Genomic DNA, 27149 nt, shown 5'->3' on the forward strand with positions numbered 1-27149 from the left:
ATATATATCATTGTAACAGAGTAATATTTAAAAAGTGCCTCAAAATGAGTATTCTCAGCAGTGTAGGAGACTGGGCAGGGAAGGTCTCCCTATTTGGGGCCCTATCTAGCTGTGACTGAAGTCAATATGAGCATTCCATTTATTTCAGAAGTTGGATAGGTCTATTAGGGTTAGACTTAAGCACATGTGTAACTTTACTAAGGTGAGTAGTCCCATTAATTTAAACGGGACTATTCATGTGAATAAAGTTACAGACATGTAAAGTGCTTATAGGATTAAACATAACCGATTAATTCTAAAGCACTGTTAACAGTTTCTGGTGATGAGGAGTTTATTTGGCATCAATGAACATTTATAGTCTCAGAATTTCTTTTTCTCTATAAAAAGAAAAGGAGTACTTGTGACACCTTAGAGACTAACCAATTTATTTGAGCATAAGCTTTCATGAGCTACAGCTCAGTTCATCGGATGCATATATTTCTATATATATTTCTATATTTCTTCATACTGTCAACCTCCCACAATACAATGAATCAACAATAACAAAGCAAGAATATTTAATAGTTTTATTGTTATGACATTAACAATATATTCATCCTTAATATATGATAATTATTATGTATTTCCATTCCAAAATTTGATAGATACATTGACAGGGATTAAATTATTTATAACATCTTCTTTAGTCAACCAAAAATGCAGCATGTGATTGTTTCTGGAATTTTCATACTCTATTTGCATCGTTGTATAAACTATACAGTTAAATGATTTAAGAGGCAACTTTATCCATTTAGAATGGAATTCTACACCATCTGTAATATTGCAAAACAGTGATTACACCTGCACAGAAATACACATTGGTAAGGCAACTACAATCAAGTGTTGCATCATATTCCCCCAACATTTTATGCATCCAGGTTACATGTTTCAACTGTGGTTTTCCCAGCAGTGAGATCATTTAAAGAAAGTTATATTTGCACCACATAGATTTTTGAAATATTAGATATGAAACAATAATATTTTCCATTTTATGTACAAAATTATCCAAATGTATTGCAGGGTAATATACATTTTATTTTCAGTAGCAAGATCTTCACTTATAACTTGTTATAATGATCGTTACTACATTTTCATTTGTTTTCTTTAAAGAAAGACTATCAACAATACACTTCCTCTTCTATGTATAAAAGAATTAATTTCCCACAATTATTTTGGGAAAGGAGAGTGGTAAAGGGGGAGATTAAAACTTGGCTAAAGCCAGGTAATGTACACCACCAGTTTGTGGTAGCTTCCCCCATCACATCTCAATTTTAGAGCCTGCCTGTGTATTCTCAAATATCCATATTGTCTCCATTTACTTCAGTTAATTACACACGTGGGCCCCAATCTTATGTATGTGAGTAGTCCCACTGACTTCAAGTTATAAATGTGTGTATGCAAAATTGGAGATAGGAGCACATGCAGAATCAAATTTTTCAGACTGCCAGTATAGCTAAATTATATGGTAGTCATGTAATGTAAACAAATGTCCACCTGGAATTCAAATCTCTAGGGCCTCCCATAGGAAACCTAGTTTTTGCTTAATAAAGAATAAAGGATTAGGATCTAGATTAAATTAACAGTATATATAAATAATACACAAGATGACACGTGTGTACACAGCAATAATTTCAAGGCAGTGCATAAGGTTTTAATTTTCCATTCTGTACTTCTTACTGGGGTGGATTAACAAAATGGGGCTTGAAGGGGAAAAGAGAAATCCATTATTTCACAAGAGAAAGGCAAAGTGTAAGGGTTGCCAGTTTTGGCTTCAATCTTCCAATCAGATCTGTTTAGGCAGACCCTTGTGTTTATATGACAGATCCTATTGCAAGATCAAGGCCTTAGTTCGTTTTTATTTTTCAGCATCTGAGTTGCTGTGCCCAATTCTGAAAAGGTTTTGGGCTTTTTGAGATTGTTTTTTAAATATTCCATATGAAAGATACTGTTAGGATGTAAACTGTTTATTCCTGGGGCAGGGATGTCTTCTCTTATATTCTATGCATTACCAACCACATACAAGTAATAAACAAAATAGTAAAAGAAAAAAGTTGAAATTTAAAAGTGATATCAATAGATGGCCGGTAGAAATTACTAGTATATATTTAATTGTATCTTATAATTACAAAAAATAAAATGTCCTGATACAGTCTAGATGTGCACATAGCTATAATGTGTGTAACTACTTGTTGCTATCATTTTTATCTTCATGATCCCTCTAACAGTTCATCCTATTGTTTGTTACACCCATCTATTGAGTCTTGACTTAAACTAGTTCCTAGGCTTGCCACAGTCACATTTCCACTGACAGACTTTAACACCTGCATTGGTCTAATTGAAGAATAGGAGCTTATTTGTGTGCAGCACACAGCAAAATGGGTCTTCTATCCTCTAGATGCTAAAGTAAGATAAATAAATAATAAAGTGCCCAATCAGTAAGGAATTAAATACAAAAGATAATCACCTTTGAAATAATAGTCTTTTAACTGGAATGTTTAACAATGCTCATTTAATAAACATCATTTACGTAATGTAATGTAGACCTGTACATATAACCAAACTAAAACCATACACTTTTACTTACTGTATAAGAAAATTAGCTTATTTCCTGTCAAATGCTGTCCCTTTACTGCATTTAGATATTCTGTCCCAATATGTGATTTTTAACACAAATTTGACACATTTCACTGCAATTCCTATTTTAAAAAGAGCAACATCACCTACTTAGATGGTAAACTCTTTGGGCAGGGACTCTTTGTTATGTGTGTTGTACAGCACCTAGCACAATACGTGGGCCTGCTCTGACTGAACTCCCTGGGTGCTGCAAGTACGCAGCCGCGCTCAGCCAGCGAGCCGCGCATGCGCAGTCGGTCTACCGCTCGCTCTCTTGCGACACGCGCACGTGGGGCGCCTCTCTCTCTCGATGCCGGTTGCATCACCCGGCTTCCGGGTCCTTCCTGAGGCTGCCCCGTCGCTCGCCTGCGCCACTGCCGCGCTCCCCTGGTGCCCCCACCGGAGCAGCGAAGACCAGAGCCGGACGAGACTGGGCCGGGTGCTTCCCGCATAGCCCGCGGCGCCGGACTCGGAGCGGGCGGCGCCCTCCAGCCCATGTAGCGCCGGGCTCAGGCGGCCGCGGGGGGCTCCTCACTTCCTCTTGGGCAAGATGGCGGGGGACGAGGCGGGAGTGACTCTGGGGCAGCCGCACCTCTCCCGGCAGGACCTGGCCACCCTGGTGAGACCCGAGCCCGAGGCTGCGGGGCCCTGTTCGCCCGGCGGCAGGAGCGGGTCGGGGGAGTCCAGCGCGCGCGCGGCCTGGCTGGGGATGCGCCGGGAGCCGCCCCCTTAGCGAGCCGCCGGGCTGCGGGGAGGGGACCCGGGGTCGGGCAACGCCGGGGGGCGGGGATTTATGCCACCGTCTGCCCCGTCCTGTGGGGAGTGGGGACGCGCCCGGTGGGCGCCGCTGCTGCTGCTGCTGCGGCGGCGGCGGAGGAGGGGGGCGCCCTGGGGCGGGGGGCGGGGATCCTGCTGGTGATGAATCTTGAAGCCGAGCGGGGGGTGGGTTGTAAAAACGTCGGAGACCAGAGTTTAACCCACCCCACCCCCCGGCTCCCCGGGAGAAATCTGCAGCTTTTGTTGTTTCTGAGGCTTGATGCCCGATGTTAGGCCTAATGTAGGTGTTTAGGTAGGCGTGATGGAGAGCGTAGATAACGAGGAAGGCGACGTGTTGCTGAACTTGTCTTTTGTCTTGTGTAAGCATCGTCAGTGCCAGTACCTTTATCTTCCAACCTGTGTGTGGGAGTGAGTACGGTGCTCTTGGATAGGGTGCTGACTAGACAGTAATGAAAATGGAAGTCCTCAACCCCGGGAAAATATAGTACTTAGTGATGTTAAAAGTTCGGCGGGAATTGTTTCTGTGGGCCCAGTTTAGACCAGTCCTTTGATACTCTGTTGAGACTACCGAAATGACCAGTTATAGTCTCCTTTCACTTTGGCTATCCGTCTATTAGTTGATTAACCAAGATTATCCCACTTATTTCATATAGGTTACAGTAGGTACATCAGAAGATCTTTCAGTTGCTACCTACCTGGGCTTTAATTTAGCTGGTGGCTTCCCTGTTTACACCTTGGGCTAGTCTCCCTTATTATATAATAGTCTTCAGCAGTTCATAAGTACATATTCATAAGCTCTTTGGGGCAAGGATTCTTTCTTTTATGTTATATGCAGCCCTGAGCATGCTGGTGCTCAACAAATAATAAATGCTAGTGTAGTGATGATCCCTTTATGAGGGTCCTATATTTTCTCCAGTCCTCACTGATAATGACATTGTGAACTGAAAAGATGGATGATCTATGTTGCTGGGAGATCAGATTGGAAAGGGTCTTGAAATTTCAAGTCCTTTCCTAAATTTTGGTTTCATATTTGTACTCAGATTTGTAAAGGGCTAGTTTAAATCCAGTTCTAGGTTCCAGTGTTGACAAAATTTACACACACGCTTAACTTTATGCACTGTGAGCAGTCTTAGTGACTACAAAATTTACCTCCCTTCAACTTGTCATCTTCCTACACAGTGCCATCTGCAGGGTACTTCTTGTACTTACTGACTTAAATGGGTCTAGTCATGGCATCTTAAGTAAGCATAATGACATATTTTTGCGTAGCAGCCATGTTAGTGTGTATCCGCAAAAAGAGCAGGAGTACTTGTGGCACCTTTAGAGACTAACAAATTTATTTGAGCATAAAGCAACAACAAAAAAACTTCAAAAACAGACTCCAACGAGTCTGAATTGGAATTAATTTGCAAACTGGATACAATTAACTTAGGCTTGAATAAAGACTGGGAGTGGATGTGTCATTACACAAAGTAAAACTATTTCCCCTTGTTTATTTCCTCTCCTACTGTTCTTGTAAAGTGCTGGAAATGGCCCACCTTGATTATCACTACAAAAGGTCATTCCCTCACCCCACGCTTTCCTGCTGGTAATAGCTCACCTTTGCTGATCACTCTTGTTGCGGTCTGTATGGAACACCCATTGTTTCATCTTCTCTGTATATATAAAATCTCCCCACTATATTTTCCACTGTATGCATCCGATGAAGTGACCTGTAGCTCTCTGTGTAAGAAAGCTTATGCTCTAATAAATTTGTTAGTCTCTAAGGTGCCACAAGTACTCCTTTTCTTTTTATGGATACAGACTAACACGACTGCTACTCTGAAACCTGTCAAATGAATTTGTTTGTCTCTAAGGTGCCACAAGTACTCCTGTTCTTTTTAAGTAAGCATGTGAGTGTTTCTTTGAACAGTCTCATTAAATGGACAAAATCTGTTTTACGGTGAAGAAGAAAACTTACCAAATGGGTTACTTCCTTTAAAATGTTATGAGTAAGTTCAAGCTCTTGCGCAATTAATGCTAAGTGTAAATTTATTTCCATGCTGTACACAGAGCTAACCAGACCTCCCTGTATAAACAGCATCAGTGCCCACAATGTACAATCCACGTCAGCATTCTCATATGTGTATATATATTGATGCATATATTTCATTGCACTAATATACGAACAGAGGCCTCAATCCTGCACTTCGATTTGCTCATACAGAGCTCTGTTGACTTCAGTGGAGCTCTGCATGTGTGCAACAGTGCACTTGGAGGGCCAAATATCAGAGAAGTAGCCGTGTTAGTCTGTATCCACAAAAACGAGGAGTCCGGTGGCACCTTAAAGACTAACAGATTTATTTGGGCATAAGCTTTCATGGATCATCCACATGGAACTCAGTATTTGGTCAGGACCACATCAGTTATAAACAGTTTCAAAAGTAAAATAAGAGGACACTGACATGGATGTCATCACTTGCCGAATATAATTCATAGGTATTTTATAGTTTAAATATTCTTTTTGGACTGTGTAAGAACAGCATTTATAAGATAAAAGGCTTTGTTATAGAGACAGGAGATTTTGGATGACAGAATTTTTCCATGCTACACCAGTTGGGAATAAACAGATTGGGGGAAAAACAGCTTTTTAAAATCAGTCTAAATTTACATTTGTTTTACTTGTTGCCAATATTTCCTCTAATTTTTTACATCCATGTGCGGAATTAATTTTACGTGCACAAATATGGAGGTGATGTGTGGCGGGGGTGGGGCCAAGGGGTTCGGTATGTGGGAGGGGGCTCAGGGCTGGGGAAGAAGGCGGGTGGGGGCTCTGGCTGGTGGGGTGGGACTGGGGATGAGGGGTTTGGGGTACGTGAGGGGGCTCATGGCTGGGGCAGAGGGTTGGGGTGTGGGGGAGTGAGGGCTCTGGGGTGGGGCTGGGAATGAGGGGCTTGGGGTGTAGGCTGCCTTGGGGCTGTGGTGGGGAGAGAGGACTTCCCACTCCCCCCAGCCCTCTTGCTGCAGCAGCCAGGGGAGAGCGCCTTTCCTCACCTGCTGCGGAGCCATGCAGCTTGGAGAAAACTTATCTTGTAGCCTAAAAGTTTGCTTGAAATCTGTTCCATATAGAATGTTACCAAGCTGACGCCTCTCTCGCCAGAAGTCATCAGCCGTCAAGCTACGATTAATATAGGTAAGAAAAACAAAGTTAATCACAAATGCTTTTGTAACACATTCTTGTTGTCATGCATAGTGCTGAAAAGTCTTAGTAAAAAATTCTGCAGGGAAAATCCAAACCAAAAACTGTTCTTTATGAAACAGAGAAAATTAATAAACAATTGTATTGAAAGTTTTAAGCAAACTTTTAGCAAGCAAACTGCCTAAACTAACAGGCAGTGTTCTTTTAAATAGTAGTGTTAACAATCACAAAAGGAGACATGTCAAATCCTTATTACATTGAAAGATGGCCACTACAGTACAAGATGACTACTGCAATATAAGATCTTGGGAATGAAATGTTTTTAGTTAAAGGGGAAGCGTATGTTGGTGTTGATAGGAGTGCTCTCGAGCAAAAGGTGCTTTGCCTGAGTAAAGACCAGATCTTGTAATGAGCTCCATGTGGATGCAAGGGTCTGTCCACAGAGAGCTCATTTAAAGATCAATCAGTTACTGTAGCAAGTTGCTGTAAAAACCTAGTTAAGAAATCTGTACATGCTTACAATGGAAGCTCTGGATCCACAAGCTTCAAGGACTTACAGGTGTCCTGTGCAAACTGGATCCTTGATATTGAAAGTTTGACAAGTCTCTCTAATTGTGTGTGATTAATGTTTGCTTTTAAAATGTAGGCACAATTGGTCATGTGGCCCATGGAAAGTCAACAGTAGTAAAAGCTATTTCTGGAGTTCACACTGTTAGATTCAAAAATGAACTGGAAAGAAATATCACTATCAAGCTGGGTTATGCCAATGCTAAGGTTAGTCATTACTATGAATCTAAATGTACCCATTTTGACTCTTTTATTAACTGTGTGAAAGTACTTAAATGACCACTGCTAGGTTAAACCTGTTTTTCATCTTTTTTTTTTTTTATACTTCCAGATTTACAAACTTGATGACCCCAGTTGCTCCCGACCAGAGTGTTACCGGTCCTGTGGAAGTAGTACACCAGATGAGTTCCCTACAGATATTCCTGGGACCAAAGGGAATTTTAAACTAATCAGGTGACTGATCTGAATTCGGTGATTTTCAGTTGCTCTTGCTTTGTCCATAGTTCCCTCAATATAGTTGAAGTACACTTCAAGCGATTGTTTAAAAATGGTACCTTGTTTCTCCATAAGTCTGTTTGTATATTCAGTCCTCTGTTTACTCAAGTGATAAATAGTTTTTACTTCTATTACCTCTGAGGAGCCAGTACAGTTGAGAGAAGGTGCCATATTTTATTTGGGCTTGCTCATCATTTACAAAGTTGCAGTTTGCTGAGCCCAACTTCTATGTTGGCATTTCTAATATACCCGTCACTGTAGTATCTAGAGATCTGAAGAGTATGAGGTTGCACAGATGTGACTGAAGGCATAATTTGACCTGCGGAATCTTTTACTGGTGGTGAGACACAACAGAAAATAAGTCTAATTTTCCAATACTATATTGCTTACAGGGCTGTTTGAATAAAAAAGGCATCCTTTGGCTTGTAACCTGAATTTAATTTAAATCAGAGGTGTGAACAAATTTAAAGTTTATTTTTAGACTGTAACCTAATGTAAATTGTATATCTTTGTCATTTTCCCCCCAGAGATAATAGAAAAATAAGGGTTTTTAAACTGGAGCTATGAAAACTTGAGCCTTAACTTGAGATCATCTTTGTGTTAGGAGAACGATGGGAGAGAGACTTGTTTATACAATTCCTGATAAAGTGTAACATGGTCAGAATGCAAGTTTAAAAGTTTCAGGAGTTATTTGTGATGCTTCATTGGGATTATTCAGATGAAAATAATCACAAGGGTGGTTATCAAATCAGACCTTAATCCGTACTTAAGTGTAGGGGACAGTTCCTCATAATTGAATTTCCTTGCTTTTTCACATACCCTTCAACCTGAATACTTGTTCTAATAGAGTATTTTGGTGGATTGTGACAGTTAGAAAGCTAGCACTAAACAAATCATTAAACACTGGTTTCTTTGACATACTGCTTATTTTACCTACTGTAATTTTTTAAAATATTATCGCTGAAGTGGCAGACAATTCTTTTTCTGTGGCATGTTGTCAAATAATAAAGATTACCCCATTAAATACAGACAGGAACTTGAAATGCCCCCATTATTGTAGCCTACACAATGTAAACTCAAAGATTGAGTCTGGACAGTTACAGGTCAATCTTAGAGATACGGTGCAGTTCTGGCTAGGTTCAGAATGAACATGCATAACCTTGCAAGGAGGGAAATGGGGAGAGAGCTTTTAGAAGAGATAAGAAGTAAAAAAGGAGAATGTGCTAGTACGGCATGGATCTTCATAGTCTGACACATTTAAACTATGCATGGTTGGTTTGTAAGTTTCTGAAAGACAGAAATTATATCCCATAAAAGACATGTAGTACTGTCACCATTTTTCTGAAACTTAAAATTTCAACAAGTAGTTACTTCATTTAGTTATGATCATATGAACATAGTTCCAAAATGTCAACTTTCCATGTTTGTCTTGAAATAATATGCAGTTTTTGTACATACCTTAACTGTGTGCCTACTGGTCACTTCATGCAAACCAGTCAGTTTAATTGGCGATAACTGGCTTTTGTTGTTTTGTGTTTACCCTCCATATGCAACAGGCATGTCTCTTTTGTCGATTGTCCGGGCCACGATATCTTGATGGCTACTATGCTGAACGGTGCGGCAGTTATGGATGCAGCACTGCTTTTGATAGGTAATATTTGGGGTGGGAAAATTGAGCCTCTTTTATAACATAACAATACAACAACTTAATATTGACATTAAAATAATACAAAGGGTAATGGGCGACCAGCTATTACAAAAATTGTGAATGTTATTGAGTCTTGTGTAAAGAGATAAGATTTTAAAACTATGATTGTAGAAAGAGAATATCGTGCCCTCTAAATAGATACGTCTGAAATTGTGGAACAGAATTTGAGCACTTTGACTCGTCCAATAGCTGAAGCGATATTTGACTGTTTGGATGATGGCAGAGGAGTGGTGGGTTGAGATAAAATTTTGGGACTGTTTTTACTTGTACAATAAAATTAGATTTTCATGTTGGAGATGCTTAGACCTATTTGAGCAGGCTTGCTTTTCTCTCAGTTGTTTTATCTGCCCTTTCTATTAATTTAAATATGTAGTACTGATGCTCGAAAGAGAGTGGGGTGAGGTGGGAAGCAATGGTAAATTCATTGTGATGTGGACAGAATCAAAGGACCCCATTTGGGCCATTCTTTCTGTTGATAGACTGATTTAGGAAGAACTTTCACTAATCTGACTTGAGCAGGTGTGTAAAGTGTGTGAAATAAATTAAACTTCATTTTTATAAATGTTCAGAATAGTATAATAATGCAACGCCAAAATAAATTCAACTATGAATTATGTTACGTCTGGTCAGACAACATATTATTTGGGAAACAAAACAATAATATACTCAAGTTAGCATTGTTTTAAGTGTCTGAATAGCCATGAAATATTTAATAATAAGTAGTAATTAGTCTTTTTGATCTATAGCTCACCAAGGCACTTCACAAAAGGTGGTGACCACTGTCTTTCTTTACACAGGGGTAACTGAGGCACAGAGAGGTTAAATTACTTTCCCATAGCCATACAACAAGTCAATGGCAGAAGTAGATACAGCAGAACCCAGTTTATCCGATCTAATTGGGACTGGGGTCAGATCGATAATCAAAAATTCAGATAATCCAGAGAATGGGAGAGTGCGAGGTTGCAGTGCCATCTAGCAGCCACACGAAAGATTGCCCACTTCTTGATCTGTGTGTACTGGTTGCTGGGTTAATACGGAGAGCCAGATAATGAGGGGTTGGATAAACGGGCCTCTACTGTATATGTTTTAGTAGAACACACTCACCATTTGTCTCTGTGTGTACGCACAATCTGCCAAATAAAACTGCACAGTGTCAAACTACATACAACTCAAATGTAAAGTTGAGATATATATTTAAACATAGTTCCCAGTCACCTTTTCTGACAAAGACATGAGTGGATGGATATCTATATACCCTGGAAATCCAATGAACTCTATTTTCAGAACAAAAGGGATAGGAGAATTAATTTCTAGTTATCAGAGTCCTCCACTAATGCCTCCGTCCCCATATAATAGATCAAACCCCCAGTGAGCTCAAATATTGTAACAGCACATTAGGGGAAAGGTGACTTTCTGGGAAGTAGAACCCAAACAATATTGATAACCTTAATAGCCATGTGCTTTCTGAATTTTTGGTTTGTCATTAAAGTTTAGAGCTCTTGGCATTTTTGTGTCTGAGATGAAGAGACTGCACTAAACCCATAAGCAATTAAAAAAATTAGCGACTTGATGACTTTTAAGCAAGCAATATTTTTTCAAGCACACAATGAGGTGGTAGATGTTCACACAGTTTTGTGTATCCTTATTATAGATGACTGTACATAATCACTTTTTCCCCTTCCCTTCCAGCTGGTAATGAGTCATGCCCTCAGCCCCAGACCTCTGAACATCTAGCTGCTATAGAAATCATGAAATTGAAACACATTCTAATTCTACAGAATAAGATTGACTTGGTAAAGGAGAGCCAGGCTAAAGAACAGTATGAACAGATTCTTGCATTTGTACAAGGTAAGTTTCCAGAAGCAGAAATGCAGTATTGCTGGAAGTTCTGTGTAATTCTTCAATGCTGGGAGTTAGGCTGACATGAAAAGCGTTATCTGGTCAGGACAACCTGATGTCCAGCTCAAAGAATTAGCAGATGAGTCAGGCTTTTGTAGCTTTTAAAAAAAAAAAAAAAAAGGTTGTGTAATGTTTTGTTTTCTAGATATTTCAATAAGATTTTTCTTTCAAATATGAATTTAGTAGCATTATATTCTGCTTCCACGCTGCTACAATTAATGGATTTTAAGGGTTGTTCCTAAACACACAAACTGGGTGTAAAATGACTTGACTTGAACCTGAGTCTCCCACATCCCAGATGAGTGTCCTAACTACGGGGCTGGAGAGTCAGTCTGTCTTTCTCAATACATATTTAGTTATACAAATGAAACTGCTCTAATGGGATCAGGCAGAGCAGGGACTTGAATCTGGGTCTTCCACGTCCCAGGTAAGTGCTCTAACCAACAGTTTTGTTGAAAAATTCCCAATGAACTCTGTTAATCAGTTCCCCCTCTCAACTACTTCTATGCCACTGTTGATAGCCTGCCTACCTCTACTCTCCTTATCTCAACCATTGGGCACCTTGAATTCTAGCCAGTCCTCCCTTCTCGCATCCCCCTCCCCCCATTCTTTCTCACGCATTTCCTTGGGTATCCCTTTACGCACAGTCCATTCACCGCCAAATGTCTACTTGAGTTGAGCTACTCCCTTGCTGCAGGCCCACTGAGCTAAACTATGTATCTTGGGGTTTTATACTGCTACCCATCGCTGTAGTATCTGAGCATCTTCCACATAGAACCAGTAGCAGTCACTAAGTCTCTAGTGGATTTCAGAGAGGCTCTGGCTCTTCTTCTGTCTTGTAAACCTCTCCTTATTCTCATGCTTCCTCTCCATGCCATGAGCTTCCTACCATGCTGTGGTGCACTGGGAGCCAAGGCAGCAGCTCTAGGGGAGCTTTTCAGGTGTAGAAACCTTGGCTCAGAAATCTTGGGCTTTTACCCCATGAGCCTTGTACCCAAACTCCACACACCCCTGCAAACCATCCCTTCCCTCTGGTTCCCCAGCGCCCTTCTGATTTTTATTTCCCATCTCTCCAGAACCTCTGCCACTTAGCCTTGCTCCTTGGCTCAATGGGGGTATTTGCAAAACCCAGCTATGGAGGCAGGTTAGCAGCATCAGAAGATGGATGTGGTTGACAGGTCTGATCAGTCCTGTTATATAACCTTTGTGTAGTTCAAAATTGTTGGCTTGTGTCAGGGACACAACTTCTCATGTGTTTAAAATCTCATAAGTGGCCTAAATGCAAGGTACTTTTGTGTGTGAATTTTGAAGTTTGTGGAGATTGAGGTTATTTCACTAGAGAAAGTCAAGCAAATGTGACTAAGCCAGGGAGAAAGTTCAAAGAGAGAGCAATTTTAAAATGTCTCTTTTTCAAATTTAATAATATTTCACTAAAAAAAAACTGTAGAACATAGTTGTCCGAAGAATTATTGTACCAAATTTGAAAGCTAAATTAAATCAGTAAAGTATGAATCAAGGATTTTAGTCTTGCTTTATGCGCAAAACTCATTGCAATCTTAATTATGGAATTGCTACTGATGCATCAAATATTTTAGATCTCTCATCCTCTATAGGGTATCTCAGCTCTGTTCTTTCACTGCATCTTGGCCCTAACTGCTTGTTCTGTTTCCTCTCATTTTTCACAACCCACATCCAGAGAGAGGTTTCCCAGCTGTGATCTGTTTACAGTCCCCACAAGTTGCTGTGTTTGTTAGAATGCAGTCTGGCCAGGTCGTAAAATGTAGGGCTTACCTCAGTATAACTTTAGTTGCTCAGGGGCATGGAAAAGCCACCTCCCTCAGTGACGTCAGTTACACTGACCTAAGCTCTAGTGTGGACAGCACTATGTCGGCAGGGGAAGCTCTCCTGCTGACATAGCTACCGCCACTTGGGGAGGTAAGATAATTATGCTAACAGGAGAGCTCTCTCCCGTCTTCATAGAGCATCTGCACTAGCTGCGCCGCTGTAGCAATTCTAGTGTAAACTAGTCCTTAAAATCTAGTGGGCAAGGGGCTATGGCAGGGGCAGGCAAACTTTTGGACCTGAGGGCCACATCGCGTTTCCAAAATTGTATGGAGGGCCAGTTAGGGGAGGCTGTGTCTCCCCAAACAACCAGGCGTGGTCCGGCACTCGCCTCCTATCCAACCCCCGCTGCTTCTCACCCCCTGATGGCTCCCCCGGGACTCCTGCCCCATCCACCACTCCCTGTCCCCTGACCAACCCCCTCTCTCATTCCTGACTGCCCCCCAGGGACCCCTGCCCCATCCAACCCCGCTGTTCCCCGCCCTCTGACCGCCCCAACCCCTATCCACACCTCCACCCTCTGACCACCACCCCGAACTCCCCTGCTACCTGTACAACACCCCTCCATGCCCCCTCGCTCCCTTACCACGTTGCCTGGAGCACCGATGGCTGGCAGCGCTACAGATGCACCACCCAGAGCACTGGGTCAGGCCATGGCTCTGCAACTGCGCTGCCCGGCTGCCCAGAGCGTTGTGTCGGCAGCGCAGTGAGCTGAGGATTTGGGAGTGGGCGAAGGGCGGGGGAGGGGCTGGGGGCTAGCCTCAGGGGCCAAGCAGGAGGATCCCGCAGGCTGGATGTGGCCCGCGGGCTGTAGGTTGCCCACCTCTGGGCTAAGGGATCTAAGTCCAAATCGGTTTTCATGAAGAATCTGTTTTTTACCTCTGTGGTAACTCTGCCCCTTCAGTGCCTACATGCACAATTGTATTCCTCCTATCCAGTAGGTACGCTGCTTATCTCCGGTTAAGAGGCTGAAACTCATGTCATGCCACTCCTGATCATCAAGCATGAAGCAGAGTTCCTAGAGTAAAACACTGCCTCAAGAGCCCACTTGGAGAGCAAACTATATAGGCCTCCCACACAGAAACTCACAGAACTCCCTGTAGGCAATGTACAAGCCATATTGTACTACCTTGAAAAGTAGTTGTGGCTTAATATGAAAATAAATATGACCTGACACTTTGGTCATGTTGTTTTTATGGACTTCTGGTTTGGGGAAATATGTAGAAATTGTCCCTGAAATTTCATTTGTGGTTTTAGTGCGTCATGAATACTCATATACGCTTTGGTATACGCAACATAAAGTCTGATGTAAAACAACTCCCAATTTTTTTGTTGTAGGTACAGTTGCAGAAGGAGCTCCTATTATTCCAATCTCAGCACAGCTGAAATACAACATTGAGGTGGTTTGTGAGTATATAGTAAAGAAAATTCCAGTCCCATTGCGAGACTTCACATCAGAACCAAGACTTATTGGTATGTAAATGTTTAAAGCTTACCTATATGTTTAACCACCCTTTCAGACAATGCTAATATTGGCGGCATGCTCTAAAGAGGGTATGAGGAGCATTTAGCACGCTAGCAATTTCAAGCCTCTCTATTTCCTGAAATCTTAAATATGAGTGTTGTCTGTGTGTGTATATATACAATATGACTATATATAAATGAACTGCTTTGATTTGGGCATTTTAAATGTGGATATAATATGAAAACGGCAGTGAAAATGAATAATTTATCTTAGAAACAAGGTAGATAAGATAAACTTTTATTTTACCAACTTCTGTTCGTGGAAGGTACAAGCTTTCGAGCAACACAGTGCTCTTCTTCAGACCTGCGGAAGGAAGCAGAGTGATTTCTAAATCAGATTTGCTCTTTATACATTAGATTACTCTGTTAAGCACTGACAACTTTGTGGTATCTGGAAAATCAAGCTGCATTCTGTTGCAGTTAAAACTCTTGGGAGTAAATAGATATGGCTTGAAGACACAAGGGGTGGATATGCTGGCACCCCCCTTTCCCACCCGCCAGTCAGTTTTCCAAGTGGCACACTTCAATATTTTGTTATGTCACTTGGGCATAAATGTTAAAGCATTGGATTTTGTTCATTTCTAAAACATCTTCCTATTCAGTTCATCCACTCTAGATGTATTTTACATAAAACACTGAAATCTAGAGTGTGTATGTATATAGAACTTAACAAAGTCGGTCTGTTAGAAATTAGGCTAAAAGCAAAGGTCATTTTCTCTTACAAGTGTTAGGATTTCCTCCAGTATTCTATCGGTGGTCAGCCTTTTTAAAAAGGAGCTGATATATAATTCAGTTTCTGAATTAAACAGAGAAGCTTGTAATAGAATTTAGAAAAAGCTTCTCCTATTGAAGACAGTGGCAAAACTCCCAATGGGACCGTGATTAGGTCTTTTATTTTAGAGCACGCATTTCTTTCATTGCCTTTACGTAAATCTTAAGCATGCAGGAGGTTAAATGTTGTACTTTCACTTCTGAACACTATAAATTGTAGAACAGTGCCTAAAGAATACTTTTATTTTGTTCGTAATACTTTCTTAGAAGCTTGTAAATCATCTTTCTCTGGTTTAGTCTTCTTCCACTTGGCGAATAGTTTGTTTTCCAAGAAAGTTGGATGTAGCATTACTTCCTCCTTTATGCACTGATATCTCTAATGTTTGCATGGCTTTGAGAATAATTTTTAAATACTAATTAGTTTGTGATAAATGTATTTACTGAGAACTAAATTACTTAAAATTGTATTTTAAAGTACAGTGGATATTCCTTGCCAGAATGCGTTAACATGTTTTGGGTTTAACCAGCTTAATTTGACCCATGGTTCATGTAGTAGTTAAAAACTTATGAAAAAATTGCATGCAACAGACTGCATAGCATGGTGAATACAGGGAGTTATTTTCATTGTTTGGAGTAGATTTTAAAAAAAAAGACAAGAATTGTAAACATCGCATAAGTGTCACTAGTCAAGCTTCTATATATCTTAATAATGGATTTGTGTGCTTTTCAGTAATTAGATCTTTTGATGTCAACAAGCCTGGATGTGAAGTAGATGACCTTAAGGGTGGTGTAGCTGGCGGTAGTATTCTAAAAGGTGTATTAAAGGTAATAGCTACTCTTCCGCCCCCCCTGTCCTCCAAATACCTCATTAGTTATTATAATGTGTAGACGCATAATAGGTGTTTCTTTGTGGTCAATACAAAGCAACTTAAAGGTATATAGTCAGTTTTAAAAAATTAATTAAAATTAGCTTCAGGTACTACCCCCACCTGAGTTCCCCTGTCTTTGGTTATGGTTTCACAGTCCTGTTTTAAAATGTTTTCCTTTTGCCTTGTTGCTGTTTGAAAGTTAAACAGAAATGGGAAACAATGAAATTGACCATGCCCAATCCTCTCCCCCCGCCCCTCTCTCAAAAAACAAAAACAAAACAAAACCATTTATTTGTTATAGTTAGGTTTTTACTAGTAACAAAATATATATATTTTTAATTGACATAAGTGATTTTTTTCCAAAGTTGATGGTAGTGTCCCTTTCTATTCTTTGCAATGAATATGAGGGTGCAGTTTCCCCTTCTTGCATGTGCATATTTATTTAGTAAATCATTTAAAAAAGGTGGAGTTTGAGCCGTGCTGATAAATCTAAATAAAGTTAAGGAGTGTGTGCTAACTATGCACTCAGTCACCACATTAAAAGTGAATATGACTGAATACTCGGCTTTTGTATGGAGTCCGATCAACAACAAGTTTTCCAGTCTTTTTTGTCTATTAAAAATAACATCCTTGATTATTAAACTGGAAAGTTAAAAAATCAAGTTTATGCACCACTTATACAATTTGATCTTCTATGTTCTTTTGCTTGAACAGTGAAACTACATTGTTGCACTGTCTAGTTTTTCGTACACTAACTCAGTAATATAGTGTTTGGGATTGCAGTACTATTAGAAAACGTTTAAAATAAGTTAGAATTTAAATGTTGGGCCTAAAACTAAGAGTGATCATCTAATAAATCAACTTTTTAAAGTACATTTGAAGGCAGTGTTAGCTACCTTTTTATTACCTGTGTAATACAGAGGTTTTTAAAAGTTCTGTTGATTTTCCAGGTAGTACCACTATAATTCTGTGATGCAACAGCCAAGTGCTGTTAATATTAATGTAACTGTTGGAAAAATAACTCTTCTCTCCCACCACCAGCTAGCTTTTTACTCTGGTGAAAAAGAAACATCTAACCACTTTTTCTCCACTGTACTTAGGTAGGCCAGGAACTTGAAGTCAGACCTGGTATTGTATCCAAGGACAGTGAAGGAAAACTCATGTGCAAGCCAATCTTTTCCAAAATTGTATCACTTTTTGCAGAACACAATGATCTACAGTATGCTGCTCCTGGAGGCCTAATTGGTAACAATGTTTTTTTAATGAAGAGATTTTTCTCCTCATGCCTATTTTTGAAAACTTAGATGGTTTCAGATAACAGTACACTTCCTGGGAAGAGGGGGGAATTTATTGCAATTTACAGTAAATTCTAATGTGTGACTCCTACAGCAATTGTGTACCTTTTAATATATATGTAATGAAGCTTTATAAAACAGTGCCAAATAGTGTAAAATTTAGTTATTTATCTAAATTACATTGGTTAACTCCAGCAGGCTTCTGTATTATCTGTGCTGCCACCAGCATGATGAATTCTGGGGCATTGTATCACGGCTAGTTAGAGTTCACAGATCCTAAAAAAGAGTAAATAGGTGAGTTCAGTTCTTAATGTGCTGAACGCCCACCTCCAGCTGGGTAGTGGGGATGTTTAGTATGTCACTAAGAATAATGGTTAATTTCATTTGTAGGTCTCCTTTAAATGTATTTGATGCGTATAAATATGATTACTTTTTCAATTATTCCTCAGAAGTTGTCTTGTTCTGAAATAGGTGTTGGCACTAAAATTGACCCAACTTTATGTCGGGCTGACCGAATGGTGGGGCAGGTTCTTGGTGCAGTTGGAGCACTCCCTGAAATATTCACAGAGCTGGAAATTTCCTATTTCCTGCTTAGGCGACTGCTAGGTGTGCGCACTGAGGGAGACAAGAAAGCTGCAAAGGTTAGTATATTTGTGCCTGTTCTGTTAAAAGGACATTATCATGGTACTTGTCAGACTTTTTTTTGTTTTGAAGCTTTTACTCTGTTAACCCCCTGGAAATTAATTCCACTGAGATGTGAGTGTTTATATTTATGCATGCTTTCGTCTTTCCTTTCTTCCTGGTTTCCATACATAATGTTTGCATTTCAGAGGGGAAAAACAATGGTACATGTCCACTTAAATACTATGTAAGGATGCCTTTCACAGGGGGAGGAAATTCATATACTGGTAACCTAAAGAAATTTGAAGCCTTGTGATTCTTAAAGTTGGCCCTTCTTCCAAAGATGCTGGTAATCCTTGTTCCTTCCCCTTGTTGTTCTCTTCTCCATTCATCAGCTGCAAAACTTGTCATGCATGATCCTGCTAGTTTCATGTACATCCTAATACTTTGCCAGTCTAGGGATGTGGTGGATTCTCCATCACTTGAAGTCTCTAATCCTAGACTAGATATCTTTCTAAAAGGTATGCTATGGCTCAGGAGTCAGCAGCCTTCGGCAAGCGGCCCATCAGGGTAATCCACTGGCGGGCCACGAGACAGTTTGTTTACGTTGACCGTCCACAGGCACGGCCCTCCTGCAGCTCCCTGTGGCTGCAGTTCATTGTTCCCGGCCAATGGGAACTGTGGGAAGTGGCGTGGGCTGCTGGGACGTGCTGGCTGCCACTTCCTGCTGCTCCCATTGGCCGGGAACAGCGAACTGTGGCCACTGGGAGCTGCGGGGGGCCGTGCCTGCAGATGGTCAACATAAACAAAATGTCTCGTGGCCAGCCAGTGGATTACCCTGATGGGCTGTGTGCCAAAGATTGCAACCCCTGCTATAGCTCAAAAGTTGTGGGCTTGATACAGGAATTACTGGATGAGGTTCCATGGTCTGTTTTGTGCAGGAAGTCAAACTAGTGGATCATTATGATCCCTTCTGGCCTTTAAACTATGAAAACTGCTTCACACTGATTTATTTTATTGGTAAATTAGGTGTTGCTGTCATTTTGGATTTTCTCTTTGTGACTGACTCTGAATTGAGCAGTTATTTTGGTGGTTGTATTTGGTGAAAGAAGAGAGGCACAAGGATCTGTTTTATATTGATGTCAATTATGGGGTAAAAAACTTTAGCTTTGTATATAGTTTATACAACCTTAAAACAATTATTATTTCCCAGAAAAAGGCAGACTGATTTTTGTAGATGAGTCTGAGGCAAGTAATCTGGAATATTATTTGTGCTGAGCCTTTTTATATTTCTCCTACGTTAGAATGAAAATGAGAAACACTTTATCATGTGTCTAAAAATGGACATCGTTTTATCATATTCGTGTGCGGCATGGTCCTAGACATTTGGTGCTTGCCTCCCTTTCTGTTAGTATTTTTCTTTGGTAACCTAGCTGTAGCAGTCAGATATAAAATCTTTTTTTTTTTGGTCTTCATTTAAGTTATTGGCTGCAAAATGCTATCAATTTTATAAGTTATTTGCATATTTAAAGTAAAACTTACAGAATTCTTTATATCTTCTTTCAGGTGCAAAAACTATCCAAGAATGAAGTTTTAATGGTAAATATAGGATCCTTGTCTACTGGAGGAAGAGTTAGCGCAGTGAAGGCTGATTTGGGCAAGATAGTGCTAACTAACCCTGTGTGCACAGAAGTAGGAGAAAAAATTGCCCTTAGTCGAAGAGTTGAGAAACACTGGCGGTAAGTTGGCAGTACAGTGACAAAATAACCCCTTGATACTACTGTGTTGCTCTGACACCAGTACTATCTGCCTCTGCTGTAGAATTCCTTTGTTCCTCTAAATTCTCTAAGCACCTAATCACTATTTCTATGGGTCACTTTTTTCAAAAATGTTAAGTGAAATAGTGAAAAATTAAATACTTTGTGCGCTGCTTAACATAAATGCACAATAAACCTTCTGATGCCATGAGTTGTGACTTGATAACACAGTCATACCACAGTAATATTAACAGCAGGAACTTTAACCCAGTGATGACAAAGACCAAATAGAAATTAAGGATACATTTAAGACTGGGTTTATCTTAAAGCAGTAATTCTCAGCCTGTGGGCCTGGGCTCAGCAGTTCCAGCTACATGTGACTGCCAATGCAGCTTTGCAAAGTGTGGGTGGTGGGGAGGACAAGGGAACAAAGGGACACTGATCTCCAAGGACCTTTTTCTCTGGCTCCCGTGAGACTGGAGGTGTCAATTTTTTTAGTCAACACAGATTACAAGAATAATGTGGCTGGTGGGGCACCCAAAAATATCCTGTAGCAGGATCCCTAAAGTTGAGGAGCAGTATGGCTGGTGGCTCCTTTTTAAGCTTATTTGCTTCGCTTCTCTTCAAGCAACTGCCCACCTAGAATGTATATTCTCTGAAAATAAAGCTAGTACAGAAACACTAAGCAATCTTGTCCCCTACACCCCCTGTGTGGCCCTCGCACTGTGGTAAGGAGAAAAAGGTATGTTAACATACTCCCCAGTAGTTCTGATCTGGCTGAGACATACCGGGTTTTGAACATCTGTTCTGGGAAATAGTCATGGCCAGTTTTCTGGATCACTGTGGCAGGCAGTTACACCTTGCTAGCTGTTTCTGTAACTCTCTCAGCAGGTCAGCTCAGCAGCAGGCAGAGCTGGCAGCCAAATGCCTTCAGTAGAGGGGTAGCTAGTGGGGATTACTGGAGTGGCTACTAAGTAAGGAGATTTCTGAGCAGATAAGGAAGGAATGAGCACCAAGAGAAAAATGGGGGAAGCTGAAGGGGAGCTATGTGAATAGAAGATGAGCAACATTTTCCAGCAATGACTTGTCAAATCTGTGGTTTGGTAGCCGCTGGGTTTTATAGGTATTTTGGTGCAATTTTTTTCTGTTTTTTCTTCCCTCCTTTCAAACAAACCTGTATTTCACCAAAATGCTCACAGATCTCTCTTGTTGTTGGGGCTAGCACTCTCAGGTGCACTTTTATTAGAATGGTTTGTGGCACAGTTTTCACATGTTGCCAACTATACTGTAGTAGAAGGGAAAGGAGAAAAAACAAAACTAAGCAAGGAAAGAAACAGAGAGGGGATGGGTAAAGAACAAAGAAATTGGGAAGGTTCTAATTAGGAAGAAAAGAGTGGGGACAGCTGGTACAGAGGAAGGGGGAAAGAACTCTGCCTCTTACACTCCCTTCCTCAGACTTTCTAGGGAAGTGAATGAGAGAACAAGGAGAGGGGCAGTTGGGATATAGTGGAAAGTAAAATCACATAGAGAAAGAGGCACAGGGGTTAAAACTGGGAGAATGGACAAATAGGCAAAATGCAGCAACAACACCAGGGATATGTAGGGCCTGAGTGTGGCTTTGCCACAGCTGTGGGCTCCAGCCTAGAAAGGCTTGAAATAATGGATTAATTACTTCAATTCCATTTTTATGAATGTACACTGTTCTTCTGGGAATTGTTCCGAAAGATGTGAGAGCCCAGAGTTTTGGCAGACAAGTTCAAGACTAACATCAGGTTCTTCCATGGCTCCCTTCAAGGAGTTGGGAGAGTCTTAAAGGCAGTTGCATCGATTATATGTGCTGTCTCTTGGCTGGAAAAGTGATATTGCAGTATTTTTAAAAGCTTTCTCTGAAGCTGCATCTTGAGCTAGTGGAAAGAATTAGTGGATTTTTTAAAATGCAGTGGGTGTGTAAGGGGAAGTACTAAGAGGGAAGATTTTTTCTATTACCCAGTACAAGTGGTAAAAACAATTTTGAGAATTATGTCAACTTTGTGTTGAGGTTACACCCTCAGTGAGAAATGTTGACCTCAAAAATTGAACTATTATATTCCTTTTTTTGCAAGGTGTTCTCATTTCCCTTTAAAAGTAGTGTAACGCTTTATGCAAGTTGGAAAGCAATAAAGCTATCAACACATTTTCATTTGCAGTTAACTAGACGATTATGGGCAAGTAGAACCTTTGTGTGTGTGCTTCTGTTTAACAGCACATTTTAAAAAATGGTCCCATAGCTTAAGAAAAAGTCCTGTTTGCTTATGGTCTCTCCATTATCCTCCCCTCTCCTATGCTTCCAGCAGCCAGTCGTCTTTAAGATTTTGCAGTGCAGGGGAGGGAAGGGGGAGTTCAGAAACTTCTGAAACCTGTGTGAGTACTCCTAATACAAACATGACTACAGGGTTTATATAGAGCTTTTGCCATTTGCATTTTGAATATTTTCTAAACACAATTACAAATAACTTGTTTTTCATTTTTCAGTTTAATCGGCTGGGGTCAAATAAGAAGAGGAGTGACAATCAAGCCAACAGTTGATGATGATTGAAAAGTAAAAATGAGTGTGTCATTTTGAGAGATGGAATGCCTATTTCCATATGCTGGGGGGTACATTTTTGGAGTGAAATTTGTTACACAACTCCCATTGCTCCAGACTTTTTACTGGAAATTTACCCTCTTACTAAAATACTAGTCAGTATCTCCAATGAAAGGGTAAAAAATTGTCATAGAGGTGGATCTAATAATCCACATTTTAGCAGAAACTAATTGTATGTGTTTCATGCCATATCTAATTTATGTTAATTTGTGTTTGAGAAGATTGTTTAATATCACTCAAGTCACACCCAATGTAAAACACAAACCATAAAATATGTTTTGAAATAAAATACTGCTTCTTATTTTTTCATTAATTCTTATCCTTGGTAGTGAAAGGCTGCAAAGATTGTTCAAGCAGTACAAGAATTTAAAAAGAAAATAAACTCTCCTTGAAGACCAATTCCCTGTTTTTGCGCCGCACCTAGTTTTAAGTCTCTGAGCTCTTTACAGCAGATATTTCTTCATGTTTCCAATTCTTGCTTTGTGAATGGTGACTTTTATATTTTGCAATTAGGCTGCTAACAGTGATGACTTATTAGTCCTGGAAGACACACATTCAAGAGGAATTGCTATTGAAACATACAAAGGGGAAAACACAAGAAACTCCTAGGAAGTGGAAATACTGTTTTAAATCTTATTTCAAAATGTTTCCAGTGGTCAGACAACCCATGTAAAACAGCTACTGTTTGACATGATAAAGTTCTCTATAGAGGGACAAATCCTTCTACAGGAGGCGCTTACCTCCTAACTCAGTGGTTTTCAACTGTTTTTTCATATGCGGACCTCTAAAAAACATTTCAAATGGAGGCGCAGGCCTCTTTGGAAATTCAGCCTGTGGTCTGCGGATCCCTGTCATAGAAGTCTTAGACTGAAAACTGACTGAGCAGAATTCAACTATGAATGTTGCACATGCTCGGCAAGACATTTGACGCAGCGTCAGAAAGGGCACTAAACTTTGGGCTTCTAAGGTAATGACGACACTTTGGGGTTCTGACCTGTAGGTGCGGGTATTCACATACTTTTGATCAGAAAACCGGAATGTCTCTTCTGGGGTCTGAAACTTTGTTTTCATAGGTTTCAGAGTAACAGCTGTGTTAGTCTGTATCCGCAAAAAGAAAAGGAGTACTTGGGGCACCTTAGAGACTAACCAATTTATTTGAGCATGAGCTTTCGTGAGCTACAGCTCACTTCATCGGATGCATACCGTGGAAACTGCAGCAGACTTTATATATATATACAGAGAATATGAAACAATACCTCCTCCCACCCCACTGTCCTGCTGGTAATAGCTTATCTAAAGTGATCATCAGGTGGGCCATTTCCAGCACAAATCCAGGTTTTCTCACCCTCCGCCCCCCCACATAGTCACCCCTTTGACATAGTCTGTGGACCCCAAGGGGGTCTGTGGACCACAGGTTGAAAACCACTGTTGTAATTTATTCAGCTATTAAACTAGCCTGTTCTATTGGGTAAATATTTGATATGATCTGAAATTATTAGAAATGTCTATGAAGGCTAGTAGAAGTGGATGTTTGTTCGTTTGTTTAAAAAATACCAGCTTGGTGCAGATGACATTTGCAAATGGCAGTTGAATGCAAAGTATAAAATCACTTTCTCAATTAGCCACTTGAAGTTTGACAAATTCAGGAGAAAACACATTGTGTATTTAAGTTTAAAGTTGGTTAATCTGATTCTTTGAGACACCAAATAATTCTTCTGACACTTCATTCATTTAGGTAATATTGCTTTTCTTCATTTTGATTTCATTTGCGATAAAGTGCATAACACTAGAGGTACATTTTGTATTATATAATACACGAAATGCTCATTAGTAGCAACATATCCATGCCCTTTTTCTATATTGCTCCTATGTGACTGTTGCTGTTACGGGGAGTGTCGTCTAACCGAAGGTGTATGAAGAGTTAAGGGTGTTTTGGAAGGGGTGGGGCAGCCATGTTGTGGGGGAAGGAGTTGTGGAGTGGGGGAACCCCAAATTTGCGGGGAACGGGTCAGGGAAGCTCTGGGTTTAGCTGAGGAGCCCCCAGTTGGCAAGTGAGCTCAGCTGCAGGGGAAAGGGTGAGGATGCTCCAGCTGGCAGTTTCATGCTCCACCTTGGTAAGAGATGATTTAGTTCGGGTTGGTCTTGCTTTGAGCAGGGGGTTGTTCTAAATGACCTCTTGAGGTCCCTTCCTACCCTGATATTCTATGATTCTTTGAAGAGATGGATGCCTGGGGAGGGCATCATGTGAAATCTGCAATGGAGGGGGTGACTCCTAGCACAGAGAGCGGAGACTGGAGTGGGAGCGGAAGGGAACAGGTTAGTACTCTGGAGTGGAGACTGAAAGGGAGGGGGGTGTTTCCTGATGCCTCTCCCCCCCCCCCCCCCACTGCAAAACAGCACACCCTCACCCTGCTGCCAGCAACAGAGATGGAGGACACAGCTCAGTGCATGGGGGTGGGGGTTGCCAATACCACTACGAAATAGCAATCCCCCCTCCCCCTGGCTGCAAGCCAGGTGCTGAGGAAGGGAGGAACAAACCTTCCAGCTGCACCTCTGCTGCTCCCCCAACCCCAGCTTCCCCCTCCCCCCCAAAAAAATCTCTTTTCCATACCCTGCTCACAAATGCCCTCCTATGCATGCTGTCCACTCAGGCTCTGTCAGGCAGGGCAAGTGGACAGTGCTGTGTGCCGTAGAGGTGTGCTGAAGGGCCTGGATCGGCTGGGGAGTGAAAAGATGCAGTTTGGGGTGCAATGCCCTGACATGCCCCCCCCGGGCCCCCAGTCTCCACTCCTGGATGTGATGTCATAACAGCACAAATGTTGCTATGCAGCGGCTATGTTGCTGTTACCAAGTGGACAATTCATGGTAGGGAAAGGGGTCCCAGGGGAAATGTTGCTTGTAAGAGGCAGCATCTACTGTATTAGCTAGGTAAGCCAATCCTGCTTTATTTGCTTTCTTGGTTTTGATACCTTTGTATTTACTTTTTTCAATCATTGTCTTTCTAGTTAAACTGGACTGTGAGGATGCAATTTGGGCTCTATTCCTAGTCTCCCACATATATGCTTGTAGCCTTGGCCCAAATAATAGAATATTTTTTACTTTGTTTCTAATTTTGTAAAATATTCTTCTGCCTCACTGGTTGTTGAAACTAAATTTATTAATTTTTGTACTGTATTTTGAGAGAATCAAATGAAGAACACAAGATTAGTGTAAAATGTTCCTTGATTCTCCATACTCTTGCCCAACATGTGGTTCTACACAACAGTAACAGTCTTTGACACAGCCTGAAACGGTGACTGACACAGCATTTTTCACCCTCGAGTTATTTCTGCAACCCTAAATACTGAAACTTGGTTGTTAGTATGGGGAAGAGAAACACCAAAAAGTGGAATATGCCACCAGCACTGTGTAAGTCCACCATATTGCTGTGAACACATTCAGCTCTGTTGTACAGTTGGAAAGAACTCTGGGCCAGATTTTTAAAGGTCTCTAGTAGGGCAGTCAAGCGATTAAAAAGATTAAACAGATTAATCACACAATTAAACAATAGAATACCATTTATTTAAATATTTTTGGATGTTTTCTACATTTTCAGATTACATGATTTCAATTACAAAACAATACAAAGTGTAAAGTGCTCACGGTACATTTTTGATTACAAGTATTTGAACTGTAATAAAAATAAATAGTATTTTTCAATTCACCTAATACAAGTACTGTAGTGCAATCTCTTTATCCTGAAAGTTGAATTTACAAATGCAGAATTATGTACAAAAAAAGTGCATTAAAAAAATTAAACTATGTAAAATTTTAGGGCCTGCAAGTCCAGTCAGTCCTACTTCCTGTTCAGCCAGTAGCTCAGACAAACAAGTTTGTTTACATTTGCAGGAGATAGTGCTGACCACTTCTTGTTTACAATGTCACCTGAAAGTGAGAACAGGCTTTCTCATGGCACTGATGTAGCCAGCATCAGAAGGTATTTACATGCCAGATGCGCTAAAGATTCATATGTCCCTTCATACTTCAACCATCATTCTAGGGGACATGTGTCCATGCTGATGACGGGTTCTGCTTGATAACAATCCAAAGCAGTTCGGACTGACGCATTTTCAATATCTGATTCAGATGCCACCAGCAGAAGGTTGATTTTCTTTTCTGGTGGTTCGGGTTCTGTAGTTTCCACATCAGAGTGTTGCTCTTTTAAGATTTCTGAAAGCATGCTCCTCACCTCCTCCCTCTCAGATTTTGGAAGGCACTTCAGATTCTTAAAGCTTGAGTTGAGTGCTGAAGCATCTTTAGAAATCTCACATTGGTACCTTCTTTGTGTTTTGTCAAAAATTCAAACAAAAACTTGTAGATACCTAGATGGCTAAAAGACTCTCTTCTATAAAATCAAAATTAACATGTCTAAACACCTTCAACTAAAAATATATTGAAAATGATTATTACATTAGTTACTAATGTTCAAAATGTAATATAGTACTGCCTAATTTATCCACACAAGGATACATTCAGAGTATTGGTATTTTTCAGATACTACAATCACTGGTTAGCCCTGTGCTTCAAATACA

At 40.6% G+C, this 27149-nt stretch overlaps 2 protein-coding genes across 2 annotated transcripts in view; both read left to right on the forward strand.

The window, feature by feature from the left end:
* The window catches only part of ZFX (zinc finger protein X-linked), a 95121-nt gene that overhangs the window by 2330 nt on the left and 65642 nt on the right, over positions 1–27149 (forward strand). The gene's annotated exons all lie outside the window — the stretch shown is intronic.
* On the forward strand, positions 3018–22879 carry EIF2S3 (eukaryotic translation initiation factor 2 subunit gamma). Its single transcript, XM_073357457.2, has 12 exons — positions 3018–3271; positions 6538–6601; positions 7254–7381; positions 7506–7627; positions 9226–9320; positions 11067–11225; positions 14457–14591; positions 16144–16238; positions 17383–17527; positions 18049–18218; positions 19765–19937; positions 22467–22879. Exons 1-12 carry the CDS (start codon positions 3203–3205, stop codon positions 22528–22530), a joined length of 1419 nt encoding a protein of 472 aa, XP_073213558.1. The 5' UTR covers positions 3018–3202; the 3' UTR covers positions 22531–22879.

This window comes from Lepidochelys kempii, chromosome 1 (assembly GCF_965140285.1).
Source record: "Lepidochelys kempii isolate rLepKem1 chromosome 1, rLepKem1.hap1, whole genome shotgun sequence".
NCBI classification, from domain to species: Eukaryota; Metazoa; Chordata; order Testudines; family Cheloniidae; genus Lepidochelys; species Lepidochelys kempii.

Bases quoted from the DNA above. Each gene is read 5' to 3' on its own strand.
- EIF2S3 (XM_073357457.2), top strand. From the start codon at position 3,203: ATGGCGGGGGACGAGGCGGGAGTGACTCTGGGGCAGCCGCACCTCTCC. The intron at 3,272-6,537 runs GTGAGACCCGAG...TGTTCCATATAG, and splicing joins GGCAGGACCTGGCCACCCTG to AATGTTACCAAGCTGACGCC. The intron at 17,528-18,048 runs GTAACAATGTTT...GTTCTGAAATAG, and splicing joins TGCTCCTGGAGGCCTAATTG to GTGTTGGCACTAAAATTGAC.